At 46.9% G+C, this 18615-nt stretch overlaps 1 protein-coding gene and 1 long non-coding RNA gene across 2 annotated transcripts; one reads left to right on the top strand and one right to left on the bottom strand.

The window, feature by feature from the left end:
• Window positions 4690-6071, bottom strand: LOC110429659. The gene has a single exon (XM_021445936.1). It carries the CDS (start codon window positions 5855-5857, stop codon window positions 4706-4708), a length of 1152 nt encoding a protein of 383 aa, XP_021301611.1. The 5' UTR covers window positions 5858-6071; the 3' UTR covers window positions 4690-4705.
• LOC110429660 lies at window positions 6139-6916 on the top strand. The gene is made up of 2 exons (XR_002446767.1): window positions 6139-6320; window positions 6718-6916. It is a non-coding gene; the product is annotated as an uncharacterized LOC110429660 (long non-coding RNA).

The raw sequence follows: 18615 nt of genomic DNA, 5'->3' as shown, positions 1-18615 counted from the left end.
AGTGGAGACACAAGATTTAACGTGGAAAACCCCTCCAAAGCGAAGGCGAAAAACCACGGGCGCCAGCCAGCAAACACTCCTCAATATTATCAAGAGTTGGGTTACAACGCCGTACGGGCCTCCGCTTCGCTCCGTCAGAAGTCGGCCTTTATAATGTGCAACTGAATGTGGAACATATTCAACCGCTCATTGCATGTACGCTCAGACTCTACCTCTTCGCACACGCATGGCCGCCGCCGCCGCCGCTTCACACACCGCATAAGGCTATTTTATCCAGTCTCGAACCCTCTTCTCGCCTTCTCCGTTTTCGCACGGCCGCCTTCAATTCGCCGTCGCACACCTCACGGATGCCGCCCCAGTCTCGAACCCTCTTCTTGCCTTCCCCATTTCTGTGAACCAGTTGCCTTGTAGCCCCACCACACCGTGGAGCACGCGACCGCCCTGCCCTGTATTCAACTCAACCGAAGCTACTCTACTCGACCAAGAATCATCTACTACTCGGGCTACTCCTCCTCTGCCTCTCTACTGCTGGTTGCCGTGGAGTTGGGATCCATCTGGACTTTCTTTTGTTTCGCTGGTGAGGAAGCATTGGGTTGCTAGGATGGATTGTTGTATTGTTCAAAGCGTGAGTTTTGTTCTGCAGGAATCAGCATCTCCTGTTTGCTCTTTGGCAATGGAATTATGGAATCTGAATCCTGCTGGCCGGGATGAAATTCGGAAGCCCCAGCCCATCCGGCTTGTTGTAGATTTGTGTGTTTGTTGTCCGGAGCACCACTAGTAGTTTGTTATCCAAAAAATTTTGAGTCTGTACCTAGTTTCAGTGTCATTAAACAGCATTTTAACACTGACCTGCTAGTAAATGTTTTACCATGTGTTGTACCTTTTAGCTTGTGTAAGGGCAATGTTTGGATCGGATTCGACCTAAAATCCGGATTATTGATAAAATATTTTTTGGATTAATTTATTGATGTGCTGAATATTTGCATTTTGTGTATCATTTCCAGCAAATTCAGTGATTGGAGGCCACAGCTTGTCCCTAGTCTGAAAAGTATCCATGTAATCCAAGTAGCATGTGGTGCATATCATTCTTCAGCTTTGAATGGTAAGTTATTAGAACTGCATAGTCTGATATTTCACGAACTTTTCTTAGAACCTACATGAACGAATAGAAAGCCACTGTATTTGTAAAGAGGGATATTTGTTTCTCTACATTTGTTGGATAAGCTGAATTCTAGTTTTCTCATGCAAAAGCAGAATGTTGCCACCACAAGTAGCTCATTTGTGCAGGCAGTTTGGATCATGGCGGAATAGCATGCTATGACACTAGCTCAAATTATTAGGTATATACGAGTTGAATGAAGTAAAGTTGTATGACCTTAGTTCTAGTGGACTGCATGGTGGTATATAGTGTTAGAATAAGTGGTCAACTAACTTCATATTCCAGGCCCAAAGGGGCAAGTATACATGTTGTGTACATATGCAAGGAGAACCTCCAAGAAAGAGAAAATACAATATCACATATATACATCTAACACCCCCCCTCAAACTCATGGTGGATCAACAACACTGAGTTTGGAAAGCAAAAATGTATGTTGAGCCCGGGTCTGTGCCTTGGTGAAGAAATCAGCTAGTTGAACTTCGGAAGGCACATGATGGAGAGACACAACCTGATCATGCACCCGTGACCTCATGTATGAAGCATCAACACCAATATGTTTAGTGAGCTCATGTTTGACCGGATCACGAGCAATACTGATCGCACCAGTGCTGTCAGTGGAGAGAGGAGTGGGTGTAGTGAGAGGCACACCAAAATCCTCAAGAAGCCAACGAAGCCATGTTACCTCAGCAGCCACAGTTGCCATAGCACGCAGTTCAGCCTCAGCACTCGAGCGGGATATAGCAGTTTGCTTCTTGGTTTTCCAGGCAATCAAGGAGGATCCAAGGAAAACACAATAAGCAGAAAGAGAGTGGCGATCAGTGGGATCACTTGCCCAAGTGGCATCTGAGTACGCCTGGAGCTTGAGTGAGCTAGAGCGAGGAAAGAAAAGGCGACGGCTGGTGGTGCCACGAAGGTATCGCAAAACGCGAAGAAGGTGAGAGTAGTGGAGCTGGGTAGGAGCCGAGACAAACTGACTCAAGATATGAACAGAATGTGTGATGTCCGGGCGAGTGATCCCAAGATAAACAAGGCTCCCAACAAGCTGGCGATAGCGAGTAGGATCAGCAAGAGGAACACCATCAGTGGGTCGGAGGTGAACATTCAGCTCCATAGGAGTGTCAACAGTACGGTGATCAGTGAGAGCAGCACGTGAGAGGAGGTCCTGAGCGTACTTTTCCTGGGAAAGAAAAATACCATCAGAGGTGGAAGTAACCTCAAGACCAAGAAAGTAACGAAGAGGACCCAAATCAGACATAAGAAAGGTCTCACTGAGGTGCTGCTTCACAAAAGCAATAAATTGGGAGTCATCTCCCGTGATGATCATGTCATCAACATAGAGGAGAAGAAGGGTACGACCAGAAGAGGACGTGTGAACAAAGAGAGCAGGGTCATGATCACTAGGCTTGAAGCCTACAGCAATGAGAACAGAGGAGAAACGCTCAAACCAGGTGCGAGGAGCTTGTTTGAGACCATAGAGGGAACGACGCAGCCGACAGACCATTCCAGCAGGAACAGAGTAACCCGGGGGTGGCTGCATATAGACTTCCTCACGAAGCTCGCCATTTAGGAAGGCGTTCTTGACATCCAATTGCGAAATTGACCATTGACGAACGGAGGCAACAGCTAGAAGGGTCCGAACAGTGGTCATGTGAGCAACAGGAGCAAACGTCTCCTCGTAGTCAATCCCATACTCCTGCTCAAAACCACGAGCCACAAGGCGAGCCTTGTAGCGCTCAAGAGAACCATCAGAGCGAGTTTTGACCTTGTAAACCCACTTGCAAGTGATAGGAGTGACATGTGGTGGTTTGGGAACAAGATCCCAGGTGCTAGTACGCTCAAGGGCTGCAATCTCCTCAGCCATAGCATGCTGCCACTCCAAATGATGAGCAGCCTCCCGATAGGTCGCGGGCTCAGCTAAAACAGTAGCGGTGAAACCAAAGCGCCTGGGAGGACGAAGGGTGCTGCGATCACGAAGATCATAGCGAGGAGGAGACCCAGGAATAGGGCCAAGGAGGGACGGAGAAGAGTCAATGGGTGGAGCAGGACGTGGACGACGAGTATAGACGTGAGTGATCTCACGGGAAGAACACAACGGGGGTGGAGAGGCTACTGGTGGTGGTGGTGGTGGTGGTGGCGGTGGTGGAGTGGATGAAGAAGGAGATAGCGAGGATGGAGAAATAGAAGGAGGTGTCGAGGAGGGAGACAGAGGAAGATACCAATCAGGTAAAGTAAGAAAAGAGAGGGACTCAACGGTGTTAGGATGACCGGAGGGAGAACGAGGATAGTAAGGGCGGGACTCATCAAAGGTGACATCCCGAGAGATCCTCATCCGCCGAGCAACAGGGTCATAACACCGATAGCCCTTATGCTCCGTACTGTACCCAAGGAAAACACACTCGACAGACTGAGCAGTGAGTTTGGTGCGCTCACGAGGTGGAAGTAGAACATAACAGACACAACCAAAACAACGGAGATGAGCATAGGAAGGAGGGCTGCTGAAGAGACGCTCATAGGGAGTGCTACCCTGAAGAGAGGTGGAGGGTTGGCGATTGATGAGGAAAACCGCCGTAGAGACAGCCTCGGCCCAGAAATGAGGAGCAAGGGCAGAGGATATCAAAAGAGCACGAGCAGTCTCAAGAATGTGGCGATGCTTGCGCTCTGCAACACCATTCTGAGCATGAGCACCAGGACATGAAAATTGGGCAAGAGTACCCTGCTCAGCAAGGTAGGAGCGATGGGCAGTGGAAATGTACTCACCAGCAGAGTCCGCACGAAAAACACGAATGGGAGAGTTATACTGTGTACGAACCATGGTAGCAAATTGTTGGTAAATAGAAAGAAATTGGCCTCGAGAGGACATCAGATAAATCCAAGTAAATCTCGAATAGTCATCAATAAACAGAACATAATAGGATTGCCCTCCTTTTGAAGTTATGGGTGCAGGACCCCATACATCAGAGTGAACAAGATCAAAAGGTTTCTGGGACTTGGACTCACTAGAGGAATAGGGGAGTTGCAACTGTTTGCCAAGCTTGCAACCCGTACAATGCAGAGTAGTGTCACCAGAAACAGGGCCTAATACACCACTACCAACAAGACTAGACAATCGAGCACCAGAGAGATGACCAAGACGACGATGCCACTGGACAAAAGAGGTAGTGGATGAGGCAGCTGATGCCGACGCCGGAGAACCAGGTGTTGGAGGGAGCAAAACAGATGAAGGAAGGCGCAACCAATCAAGCTCCCAAAGACGCTGTGAGTCCCGACGCCTAGGCCCAGTTCCCACCAAAAGGCCCGTACGAAGATCCTGAACACAGCAAGAATCAGACTCAAGAATAATGCGACAACCATGATCAGTAATTTGTCCCGCAGAAAGAAGTTGCATGGTGAGGTGAGGAACATGCGAAACATTAGGAACCTCAAAGGAAGAAGTCGAAAGAACACCTCTCCCAGTAACAGGAAGAGAAGTGCCATCAGCAGTGCGAACAAGGATGGGTGAATCAGAAGATGACAGGGAGAGGGAGGACAAATGGGTGGTATGGGGTGTCATGTGGAAAGAGGCACCAGAATCAAGAAACCACGGTGGTGATGTACCTGATGGCGGAGGAGGAGGAGGTGTGGAACCAGAGGCCTGAGCTGTAGTCCCGTGAGCCTGAGCTGCAGTAGTGAGGCGGCGGAACAGAGCAAGAACCTCCTGCTCGGCTGCAGACACAGAACGAGTGCCCTGCGGAGTAGAGGAACCACCAGAGCCTGAAGAGTGGCGCCGATCACGGCGTCATAGCGGTTGCGCTGCTTCTTACGACAATCCTTCTCCTCATGACCATAAATCTTGCAGTAGTCACACCGCACACCAGAGGGGACCCCCGCCACCACCGCAGACTGGGGCGAAGGTAGGGAGACTGGTGGGGGTGTAGCCACCAGAACAGCCGGCTGCAGTTGAGGATGGCTGACCCCTCCAGTCCGAAGACGAGTCTCCTCAGCTCGCAGCTCAGGCATCGCCTCGGCAAGCGACGGGCGCGGGCGACGAGTCAGTAGCTGTGCCCGAACAGTCTCAAACTCTGGACGCAGCCGAGAGAGAAACTCGTGGAGACGGAGTGTGTCGCGCTGCTCCCGGTGCCGGTCACAACACCGACAAGTACCACCACCACAGAACTCGGCCCCCAAATTGTCTAGGCGATGCCAGACATCAGTCATCTTGCGGTGGAAGTCGTCAACTGTAGAATCAAGCTGACGAAGTGACTGTGCCTCCTCAACAACAGCAAGGTACATCGCCTCATTGCGGATCTCATAACTGCAACGAAGATATTCCCACATGAGGTGGGAGGTGGCAAGACCTCTGAGGGAGCGTGCAAGATCAATCTCTATGCTTGCAAGTAAGATGGCCTTGGCCGATTTTTCCTCACGCAGCCAAGTCTCATAGACGCCAAGATCAGATTGATAGGTCTCCATCTCAGCCTCAAATGCATCAAGGAGAGCATGTTTGGCTGCATCATCAGCATCTGGAGGATAGGTGGGCTGCTTAGGAAGAATTGGAATAGTAGGACAGATCAGATCGCCCGTAAGGTAGTTCCACAGCAGCTGCCCATCCATGTGCACCTCCATATGAAAAACAAAATCGGCCCAGTTTGTGCCATTGAAGATGACTGGACACTTGGGAACAGGAATGGCACCCGGACGAGTGCGGCTGGGGGACGCCATGGAAACAAACCGTGTCCTGCTTCCCCTCTCGGCTGTTTTTTTTTTTTTTTGGGAAGAGAGGAGAAGCAGCCGAACGCAGACAGAGGACGCGCGGGCCGCAACGGGCGAGGCCGCGGTGGCCTGGGCGGGCGGCGCGCAGACCGCAAGGCCGCCGGCTCGCCCTCCGCGAGGCCGCAGGCGAGGGCGGACGCCGGGCGAGGCCGCGTCGGGGCGAGGGTGGACGCCGGCCTGGCGCGCACGAGCAGAGGCGCGGCGCGCGGACCGCAAGGCCGCCGGCTCGCCCTTCGCGAGGCCGCGTCGGGGCGAGGGCGGACGCCGGGCGAGGCCGCGTCGGACGAGCAGGGGTGGACGGGCGCCGGCGCGCGGACCGCAAGGCCGCCGGCAAGCTCTCCGCGAGGCTGCAGGCGAGGGCGGGCAGCAGGCGCGCGGGTGTGGGCGGGTTGCTGGCGCCGGCGGGAGCAAGGTGAGGATTGGAACCCTAGCTTGATACCATGTTAGAATAAGTGGTCAACTAACTTCATATTCTAGGCCCAAAGGGGCAAGTATACATGTTGTGTACATATACAAGGAGAACCTCCAAAAAAGAGAAAATACAATATCACATATATACATCTAACATATAGTTCAGATTTCAGGTTCCATGTTGTGGTAGGAAAAGTTCAAATTCAGAACTCTGCATTTGCACAACAACTGTTCATTATAGATTACACAGAAACTGAAACTTTAGTCTCCCAGAGCTTTGCAATTATAGAATGCCAATGATTAAATAATTATAGTGACTATGCTTTTATATCATGTAGAGTAGAGACTATTTTCTTCCGGCATAATGTTCTTACAGTTATATTTTTCATCTTCAGCAGTTCATGATATAGCTGAGAAGTTGTGCTGGTATCACTACAAAGGGACAATTCAGGAAGCGGATCACTGAACTTTCAATGAAGCTTTAGCTGGATGGAGTTATGCTTGGCATGTTGAGTCTATTTTTTCATTAGCACCATTCTCAACAAAAAAAATGATGTATAAATTATGTCTAGTTTCCTAATTTGTTTGGAGCTGTAATTTTTGTCTCTTAATTTGTCAAAGTCTTCTTTCACCTAATTTAGAATTGTATAATCCATTCTCTTTGGCTATTAATAGCTTTCCTGCTGCTATTTTTTAAAATTAGTTAATCATTTAGGTTGCTTCCTTGCTTGCGTCTGCAGTGTCTTGAGTCATGCAGCGCAACCGTGGATAAGTAAATTAGTATCTAATGGATAGGACCCATGGGTTGGCACATGGATTGGGTTTGTTTTATATCATGTAGAGACTATTTGCCAAATAGTTTGGTTCCCGCCATTGCTTGGATTAATTTAGTCTGGTGACACAAGCTGCATGCTGAAACGTGGATTGGTGTGGGTATAGATTGGATTACAGCCCACTAGCAGATTGGATTACAGCCCACTAGCAGAGTGAGACGCACAACCAAGTCCTTGCAAAGTTTTCAGCTCATCTGGTGATTACAATCCAACCGGCAAGAGAATACAAAATTATAGGGAAAATAAAAAAAATCTATTATTGTTTCTACATCTATTCTTGGCGAAAATATCTAAAGCAACGATTACAAAGCTTTGTTCACCGATCAGGTGGTCTCCCTTGTGTCCTCACGCTGCAGCAATACCCAAAAACACAGCCAACATGTTCTTCTAAAGCTAGCCTATACATAAAGGAGGTGGCACCTTTTTTCTCAAAAATAAGATCATTATGCTTGCCCAAATAGTGGCTGCAACCCCAAAGAAGACCAACTTGTCACTATCGCAATCCTGAATTACCTTTAGTGCTAGGAATTTTCTTGAGGGTCAAAAGCAAAACTGCCAAGGAAAGTAAAGTTTTCTTGGGAGTGTTACTGAACTTCAAGGAAACGTGTACTCCTTAGATGTTGAAGTAACCCGCCAAAGAATATGGGTGTTTCCTTGGCAGTTTCTAATCACCTCCAAGGGAATTCCATGTTTCCTTGAGTGTTATTACAAATCGGCAAGGTAATTGCTCATTTCCTTGGGTGCTATTCAAAACCGTCAAGGTAATTTGTATTTCCTTGAGTGGTTTTCGAAACCAGCAAGGTAATTCATATTTTCTTGGGTGCAATTGGAAACCCCCAAGAAAATACTCATAGCATTAAAATTCAAATTTATTTGATTTTTCAAATAACCTCGGATGAAAATTCGTCCTAAACCAATGTTGTTGTATTCATCAAGTTCTAAAACTTTTTCAGTTCAAATGTTTTACATTTAAAATTGTTTAGGACCACAAAATATGCATTATAAGATTTCATAAAGTGAATACAAAATAAAAACAATAATTCACTTAGTCACAAGTTACTCTGAGGTGCAGTGGTGAGTGTGCTTCAACTCGAAGCATCAGGCCACATGTTTGAATCCCATAAGGCACATTATTATATTGGGCTTTCACTCATTTATTTATTGCTCTTACTCTATATTACTTTGGAGGTTGCTGGCCCTCAAGAAAACTATTTCCTATATGGTTACAAATATTTTTTTGAAGGATGCTAGCCCTCAAGAAAACTAATTTACTTGGCGGTTGCAACATTTTCTTATCCCTTTGGCGAATTAGATGTGGCCCTAGTTTCCTTGGTGGCCGGAGGAAATCATCCTTAATTGTCAAAAAAGCTAAGGAAACCAATTTCTCTTATCTTCTATCCTTGATGGAGTTTGATTGACAATTTGTGGCCAAGGATCATTTTCTTGGTGGATTAGGTATTTTCCTTGGCGGTTTTGGACACTCAAGGTAATTTGGGATGCTAATAGTGTGTGATTATTTTGATTAGCACAAGTCCACCAATATGGCATGGTCTGGCGGCCGCCAGACCTCCTTGCACTAGTGAACCTCCCTTCTCTCTCTCACCTTGTGCGGCGGCCATGGTTTTGCATGTGTTATTTTTTATTTCTCACGGAGGTAGACGACGACTTGAAGATAACTACCGGGTGGGTGTGAACCATTGTTTTGCCTTTAGGCCAAGTCTGAGCCTTTTAGTAAGTACAAGGGCGATTGGGGTTTTATTGCTCGTGATCATCAAGGCTCAGTGGTCATGGTCGGTGCTGGATCAATAGATGTTGTACATGATGCCTAGTGTGCAAAGATGGTGGCTTGCCGAATAGCTCTTCTAGAGTGTTAGAGTGTGCAGCGGATCCAATCCAAGTGGTATCAAGATTCAGATTCATAGAAGAAGATCATGAGAGGTGCGATGGTTATGTTCCACTATGTGCAAGCCTCACACAGGTGTGTCTAGGGAAGGACATGGCACAAGGTGGAGCATGGCGGCAATCAATGACTTGATCCATGGATTTGGAAACTTTGAGTGGGTGACTTGAACCATCCAATGGACTGCAATCAACATGGATCTGTCTAGACATGGAGATTCGATTGATGACGGCTGGTGGCGGGGTCGGGTGATGGCTAGGTTCGACGGTGTGGCTGGAAGACGTCGTGGATGAAGACGGCAGCCTCAACTCATGGTCAAATTGACAGGTGGTGATGCATTTTGGAAGTTGTTTGTTTGGCATGGATGTGGATGGTGACAACATGCGGTGATAGGAAAGCACTGGCTAGCATGTTATTTCTAATCATACACATATATATTATCGTATAAATTCAATCATAACACATATAGCAAAGTAATGTAGCATACGTCTAGTAACATAAAAGAAGGTACTTTCATTACATCTCCACTAACTTGAATTTAGCACGATGATTACCAACTAGACCATAGTTCAATGAGCTTATTGATATTAAAAATTGAGCTTACTAACAGGAAGCACGAACCTTCCCTGACGGTACCATAACTGGCAGGGAAAGTCTCCACCTTCCCTGACGGTAGTGGAACCGACAACAAACATTTTACGGGAGCGGGAAAAACGACACAAAAATTCTTTTCTGACGGTTACTACCGTCAGGGAATGATTACTGACGGTTTTCCGTCAGGGAAGGTGTACTTTCCGTGACAGTTGGTCCTGATGGATTATCCCTGACGGGGCCGTCACGAAAAGTCTTTCCTGACGGTTTTCGGTACCTTTCCTGACGGTTTCCTCTGTCACAAAAAAAGTTTGCTGGGGTAGTGATTTGATAATATCACTGGAACTATTCTTGGCTGCCAATTCCTTTTTAATATAAACTATAGCTTTGCAAAACGCCATCTCCCATTTTATCCTATCTTGGAAAGTTTCATGGCTGAAAAGACTCTCAATAGTCACTATTGATTCTGGAAGAGTTATGACTAATCTTAGCAATCTATCATCCATTCGACAAATAGAATTTTTACCTAATCTCACTAGTCCCAAGTAGATGGTTTATATCAGCAAGTGATGCCATGTACTTAGCTCTAGATGGTTGCATACATCAAGATGAAATTGTGGTAGTTGACACTCCAATTGAGCTTGATCTTAACTTTAAAAATCAGCGGGATAGTACTTTTCCACAAGTGTACTTATCTTTCAAATGTCAAAACCATCTTTTCTTGGATCTAGTGAGGCACAAAGTGATAGAAGCTTTGTTGTTTGAGAACTGAAACGAACTTCCAACTCTATCAATTGTTGGTCATGGTAACATTAAAAATATCTATTTTATAATAGGAAGAGTGGTGGTATTATCATTTTTGTTCTAAGATTTGGTCACATCCACATGCCTACAAATTGCGACATGTAGTTAAACAAGTTTTTTTATCCTTAACCAGGATCTATGGCCTTGTATTAAGCGACTGAAGCTTAGCCAAATCACGGGCAATCCAATGAGTTACAAAATCAGGGAGGTGATCAGTCCATACACATAACTGACCTAGGTCCCAACTCATACCCAAACTAGCAAGCTCGTGCTCAGACGAGTTACATAATCTCAGAATCTTACAAATATTTATGCAATTAAAGCTATCCTGGAGAATACTACGGATGTCTGTAAATAGACCACCACCAATAGATAAGTCACTAGATGACGAAGTGATCACATCATTCAGCTGGGAGGAGTCGGTCTCGATCGAGCACCACCTGGAAACACCGAAATGCTCCGCTGCTTCTAGTGCCTATTTGCATGCCATCGTCTCTGCGAGCAGGGCATCATCATGCACCGGACCGAGGTTCCCCGCCCCCGCCAGGACAGCATAACCCTCATGGTCCTAGATTATAAAGCCCCAAGCGCCAGCCCTGGAATCCTGCTTGAAGGCACCATCCATATTAATCTTGAGGTATGAGTGACTGTCAAGGTGACTTGGTGCATAGGAAAAGTACTTCAGGCATCATATTCTACCTTGGATCAAATTTGGTGACCTGGGCTTCACAGAAACAAAGGGTCGTGGCTCTATCTTCTTGTGAAGCTGAGTACATAGCTGCAGCATTGGGAGCCTGTCAGGGAGTGTGGCTCAGTCGGCTGATAGAGGAGAAGTTCAGAAATTCAGACTTCTCATCGATAACCAGTCTGCTATCGAGCTAGCCAAGAACCCAGTGTTTCATGATCGCAGTAAGCACATTGATACACGGTATCATTACATTCGTGACTGCATTGAGAAGAACGTCCTGGATGTGGACCATGTAAGAACAGACGAGCAGGTTGCTGACATTCTGACGAAGCCCTTGGGGAGAATGAAGTTTGCGGAATTCAGAGTCAAGCTCGGCGTCGTTCTAGTTCGTCAGGATTAGGGGGTGATTTGTTAGCTTTAGCTTTGTGTTTCATTCATGTAATCCTGTCGAAGTTTTATGTAACGTAGTTGGTTAGGCGCGTAGATATCGCCGGTGGTTCGAAGATGTGCAAGAACCACGCGGTGACCGCGCACTGCATTGTGTCCCCGTCGCGACGTCGTCTTGCATGTCCCAGCGGCGTTCCGGAAAATCGGAGGATCGTTGGAGGCGTCGTGGCGGCGGGGTGTAAGGCCTCAGGCCATATATAAACCAACAAAGATTGCATTGGCGAGGTGCCCGCATTTGGCACGAAATCTCGGTGTCTTGTTGCTTTCCATATTTTCTGTTCGCGCACAGAGCTCGCCGTAGGGTTTTAGCCGCCGCGTGTTCACCACCTGCCGGTGACCCGCCGCCGCCAGACTTGTTCATCACGAGTTTGGTTCCAACATCTGGTATCAGAGCCGTGGGTCTCGAATCGATCACGGTACAGCAGTGCTAGGCGAAAAGAAGAAGGAAGGAGATGACAGGAGGCGAAACCTCGAAGTCCAGCGGTGTCAAGGAGAGTTCGTTGATTTGGCCGATGCTAACCCGCTCAAACTATGTAGAGTGGGCTATGCTGATGCAAATCAATCTTGAGGCTCTCGAGATCTGGGATACAATAGATCCCGGAACAAACGTCAAGAGAGCCGAAGATCGACAAGCGATGGGTGCGGTGATGAGATCAGTCCCCAAGGAGATGTGGGGAGCACTTGGCGCCAAGAAGACGGTGAAAGAAGCGTGGGAGGCGGTGAAGACCATGAAGGTCGGTGCGGATCGCGTGAAGGAGATCAATGTCCAGAAGCTCATCAAGGAATTCGAGAATGTCGAGTTCAAGGACGGGGAAAGCGTGGAGGACTTCGGCATGCGAATCGTGAACCTCGTCACCACCCTCAAAACCCTCGGTGAGACAATTGATGAACCTCGTGTTGTCAAGAAATTTCTGCGTGTGTTACCAGCCAGATTCAATCAAGTTGCAGTATCTATTGAGATGTTCTGTGATTTGAAAACCCTGACAGTGGAGGAATTGGTTGGACGACTGCGTGTAGCCGAGGATCGTTTTGTCAGCACTGAGGATCAAATCACCGATAAGATGGGGCGTTTGATGCTTGCAGAAGAAGAGTGGCTTGAGAAACACAAGCACCGTTTCCAACCCACTCAGAGCCGAGAAGGAGGTAGCAGTGCAGCTGGGCAAGGAAAGGGCAAGCAGCCGCATCGATCAGATGGTGGAGGGCCCAAGAACGCCGGCACTGTGAAGCTAACTTCAGAAGGAACACCTCGCCGCAAAGGGAGGTGCAGAAACTGTGGCATGTATGGTCACTGGGCTGAAGATTGTAAAAGACCCAAGAAGCAGAAGAAAGAAGAGAAGCAGCCGGAGGCTAATGTTGCAGTGGGTGGAGCTGAGCACAATGGTGCTCTGTTTGTTGCTGTGGCCTGTAATGTCACTGCTGATTCAGTTGAGCAGGTGCATCTGACAGAAAACAGGGTGGTGCCTGTAGATTGTCCAGAAGGTGTGTGGGTGCTAGACACAGGAGCTAGCAATCACATGACAGGCTGTCGTGCAGCACTTACTCATCTGAATGAAAGGATTCGTGGGACTGTCAAGTTTGGTGATGGTTCTAGTGTGGAGATACAGGGACTTGGATCCATGGTGATTCAGGGACGTCGGCAGGAGCACAAGGTACTAACTGACATTTACTATATTCCCAAGTTAAAAAGTAACATAGTCAGTTTAGGCCAGCTTGAAGAGAAGGGGTTTGAAGTGTCATTGAAAGATGGAAGATGCAATGTTTTTGATCTAGATGGACACACCTTGCTAATCTCAGCTCCTAGAACTGCAAATTGCCTGTATACTCATAGTTTCAGTTTAACTTCACCAGTGTGTTTGTTGAGTAAGCTAGATGATGATGCTTGGAAGTGGCATGCAAGATTTGGCCATTTGAATTTCAGATCTTTGAGGGATCTTGGTCGAAAGGGCATGGTGTCTGGCATTCCTGTGATCAATAGAGTTGAGCAGGTCTGTGATGGCTGTGTCGTAGGCAAGCAGCACAGAATTCCTTTTCCAAGCGTTGCTCATTATCGTGCAGAGAAGGGACTTGAACTACTCCATACTCATCTGTGTGGTCAGATAACCCCACCAACCTTAGGTGGGAAGGCATATTTCTTGCTGGTTGTGGATGACTACAGCAGATTTATGTGGGTGGAGATGTTGAAGACCAAAAGTGAGGCACTGGCTTATTTCAAGAAGGTGAAGAATAGAGCTGAGACTGAATCTGAAAGCAAGCTCAAGGCTGTGAGGACTGACAGGGGGGGTGAATTTAATTCTACCCAGTTCAGTGTTTTCTGCAGTGAGTTTGGCATAAAGCACCACACCACCACTCCCTACACTCCCCAGCAGAATGGAGTGGTGGAACGCCGAAATCAAACGGTGGTTGAAATGGCTAGGTGCATGATGAAGAGTAAGAAGGTTCCAGCCTGTCTTTGGGGAGAAGCAGTAGCAACTGCAGTGTATGTGCTTAACAGATCTCCAACTAAGAGCCTAAATGGTGTCACACCATATGAGGCATGGCATGGAAGGAAACCCAGTGTGAAGCACATGAGAATTTTTGGATGTATCGGTCATGTGAAGAAACTAGGACCTGGCATTCATAAACTATCTGACAGATCCCAGAAAATGGTGTTCATAGGATATGAAGAAGGGACTAAAGGCTACAGGATGCTGGAACCTGTCACAAAAAGTCTGCATATTAGCAGGGACGTGATTTTTGAGGAAGATCAAGCCTGGGATTGGACCAGTTTTGCTACAGGAAAGAATCAACCAGATCAGTTCATTGTTGATTTTCCTGGTACTGTTGCAGATCCGGCAACAGGGGAGAATGATGCAGAACTAGTCCTTGGCAGCCCTGGTAACGGTAATGCAGCACCTAATTGGCCCCAAACGCCACCTGGGAGTGTCCAGGGATCTGCAGGTTTGAACACACCTCCAGCAGCTCAACCAGATCATCAGTGGGTCACACCTCCACATGGGCAGGAGGCTGACTCAGAGGGAGTTCCACTCAGGTACAGAACTCTGCAAGACCTATTTGACCACACTGATGAGGTGGAGAATTATGAGTATAGTGCTACTTGTCTGCTTGCTGCTGATGAGCCATTTAGTGTTGAAGAAGCTCTCGGACAATCCTGCTGGAGGGATGCTATGGAGGCTGAGCTAAAAGCCATCAGAGAGAACAACACCTGGACTCTGACAGATCTGCCTAAAGGTGTCAGAGCAATTGGCCTGAAGTGGGTTTTCAAGGTCAAAAGAGATGCAGCAGGGAAGATAGTTAAGCATAAAGCTAGGCTGGTGGCCAAAGGCTATGCACAGAAGCAAGGAGTAGACTATGATGAGGTTTTTGCACCAGTTGCAAGGATTGAGACAGTGAGGCTAATGTTAGCTCTTGCAGCACATGGAGATTGGCAAGTACATCATATGGATGTGAAATCAGCATTCCTAAATGGTGATCTCCAGGAGCAGGTGTGTGTCCATCAACCACCAGGTTTCACTGATGCAGCTCTCCCTGGCAAGGTGTTGAAGTTGAATAAAGCACTGTATGGACTCAAACAGGCTCCCAGAGCCTGGAATGCAAGGCTGGATCTGGAATTGAAAGCAATGGGTTTTCAGAGAAGCATTGTAGAGCATGCAGTCTATAAGAAAGGAACAGGAGCCTCTTTACTTCTAGTTGGAGTTTATGTTGATGATCTAATAATATGTGGTCCATGCAGTAAATTGATAGCTCAGTTCAAAGATCAGATGAAGGCAATTTTCAGCATGAGTGATCTGGGACTATTGAGTTATTACTTGGGCATGGAAGTGAATCAAGGCAAAGACCATATTACTATCTGTCAGAGAGCATATGCTTTGAAGATCCTAGAATCATGCAACATGGCAAGATGCAATCCTGTTGACACTCCAATGGAGGAAAGAATGAGACTCACTACTGCAGTACCTGGCTCTGAACTTGATGTGACAAGATACAGGAGTGTGGTGGGCAGTTTGAGATACTTAGTTAACACCAGAGCTGACATTGCTTACTCAGTTGGTGTGGCCAGTAGATTTCTCAAGGAACCAGCAAAGGAGCATTGGTCCTTGGTCAAAAGAATCCTGAGATACATTGCAGGAACTCTGGACTATGGATGCAAGCTTCAGAAAGGAGATGATGTTGGTCTGAACCTGCTTGGTTATACTGACAGTGACTGTCAAGGTGACTTGGTGCATAGGAAAAGTACTTCAGGCATCATATTCTACCTTGGATCAAATTTGGTGACCTGGGCTTCACAGAAACAAAGGGTCGTGGCTCTATCTTCTTGTGAAGCTGAGTACATAGCTGCAGCATTGGGAGCCTGTCAGGGAGTGTGGCTCAGTCGGCTGATAGAGGAGAAGTTCAGAAATTCAGACTTCTCATCGATAACCAGTCTGCTATCGAGCTAGCCAAGAACCCAGTGTTTCATGATCGCAGTAAGCACATTGATACACGGTATCATTACATTCGTGACTGCATTGAGAAGAACGTCCTGGATGTGGACCATGTAAGAACAGACGAGCAGGTTGCTGACATTCTGATGAAGCCCTTGGGGAGAATGAAGTTTGCGGAATTCAGAGTCAAGCTCGGCGTCGTTCTAGTTCGTCAGGATTAGGGGGTGATTTGTTAGCTTTAGCTTTGTGTTTCATTCATGTAATCCTGTCGAAGTTTTATGTAACGTAGTTGGTTAGGCGCGTAGATATCGCCGGTGGTTCGAAGATGTGCAAGAACCACGCGGTGACCGCGCACTGCATTGTGTCCCCGTCGCGACGTCGTCTTGCATGTCCCAGCGGCGTTCCGGAAAATCGGAGGATCGTTGGAGGCGTCGTGGCGGCGGGGTGTAAGGCCTCAGGCCATATATAAACCAACAAAGATTGCATTGGCGAGGTGCCCGCATTTGGCACGAAATCTCGGTGTCTTGTTGCTTTCCATATTTTCTGTTCGCGCACAGAGCTCGCCGTAGGGTTTTAGCCGCCGCGTGTTCACCACCTGCCGGTGACCCGCCGCCGCCAGACTTGTTCATCACGAGTTTGGTTCCAACACATCAGTTCTCAGTTTCAACACTTCTGTTACAAACTCCTCAGCTGTTCTGGTTTGCAGAAACTGAAGTCTGAACTTCTCAATTCCCAACTCCCTCCAACACTGCCGGATAGCTTTGCACTTCAAAAAACAATGACCACCATCCTCATCGAAATGGAAACACACCGGATATCTAGTATCCAGTCGAATTCCACGCCTGCTAATGTTTTGTTTGAGTGCCAAGCTGTTGTGAGCAACCCTCCACACAAATTGCTTGATCTTAGGAGGTCCAGGGAGTTTCCATATTTTCTTCCAAATATTGCTGCCAGCACTGTTTGGTGGTCTAGATGATTCACCTCTCTGTCGGACTCGCTTAATCTCAGCTTCATCCTCCAGCACATGGTAAGCCGATTTGACCGAAAATAAAAACTTTCTGATCAAAGTGCCATGCCACAGTATCTTCTCGATCAGTATGCACCGGGGTGGCCAAAATGTTCAGCACTTCTTCCCAAAACAGGTCCTTCACTAGCTTGGTATCCCAAGTGCTCATGTTAAACAAGTTAGATATGTATCATAAGAATAAAAAAATGTATTTGTGCTCATATTAAAAAAACTGAAGGTAAGATAATAACTTACTTGCGATAATCTGGAATCTCAACTCGTGCTTGTCACGAAAAGCGTTGACCTCCTCAAGAAGTGGTTCCCAGTCATCATTTCAAGTCGCTAGACAATGATTTTGTGTTAGAAACGCAGTCAATTGCATTTACAATATGTAGACATTTCTTCTGGAGAGTTCGGCACAACACATCATTGTTATTGATTGCTAGTGTTTTCACCGTTGCCATTGCTTGAACTCGGCTTAAAAAAACTATCGAGCGTTCTTGATCTCTTCATCTTGCATTCTTGATCAAATGCTAAATGCCTAAATTGAAGGTAAAAATTAAAAAAGGAAGTTAACCATAGAAATGATAGAATTAACAGCCGTTTGTGTTCTGTGAAACAGTGAAAGGAATGAATAAATAAATAAATAAACTACTAAACGTAGACACGTAGTGGACATTGGAGATGTACCTTGGCGCCTTGCCACAATGGCTTTGCAGGCTTACTTTTGCCTCACGCTCTGCCTCTGTGGCTCTGCCCTCTGCTCAGCTTTGCGCCTTTGGTGGCTTGCTCTGTATGGCGAGATGGGAGATGGAGATGGCCAGATGGTAGCCGCAGAGCAGTCGACTCGCATTCATGGAATAAATGTGACTCTTCGTTTCCTTCTTGCCCCCTCCCCGAAATAGGATAACCATGACGGTTGTCGGTTGTGTCGCCATGACTAGACATACTTATATTTGAAGAAGAAATTATATTCACAAATTATATACTGCAGAAATGTAGTCATGATTTATATATTTTGTTTCTTGGTGAGAGTAGTTGTAAATTAGCCAGAGTACGGTTACTAGACGAACAAACAGCCTTATGTCAAATGTAAATATATTGTTGAGGCGCTGTTTTGTAGGAATTGAATGAAGAGTACATTCCTTATATTATCCGCCATCCAAAATTGTCATCTTCCCTTATCTGCCATAACACTTAATTTTTTATCTATCACTGCAATGCAATCACTGTGCAGCGTGTTACTATAGCTTCTATAGCAGACACCAGTTTTATATGGTAAAGTTGACCCTCCAATGACGGTAGGAGAGACGCCCGCATCTTATCACGCCACTGCCGCCAAGAGTCAAACCGTAGCCTGCCTGCTCCTCGCTCCGCTGATGACGACGTCACGCCTAGGGCCCATCTCCTTCCTCTTCGATGTGTCTACCGGAGACAAGAAGGGGAGGGGACTCATCTTTTTTTCGTACTTTTCTAGTGTCTAAGGATTGAGCCCAAATAAATTTCCAACGAAATTAGATGATTTTTTATCAGGATCATGTGTCCTACGATGCCTTCGGTGATTGCCACGGCGAGATTGTCATTGCAAGCATAGATTTCATCGGCA

This window comes from Sorghum bicolor, chromosome 8 (genome assembly GCF_000003195.3).
Source record: "Sorghum bicolor cultivar BTx623 chromosome 8, Sorghum_bicolor_NCBIv3, whole genome shotgun sequence".
Classification (NCBI taxonomy): Eukaryota; Viridiplantae; Streptophyta; class Magnoliopsida; order Poales; family Poaceae; genus Sorghum; species Sorghum bicolor.
This window is presented reverse-complemented; position numbering and strand designations above follow the sequence as displayed.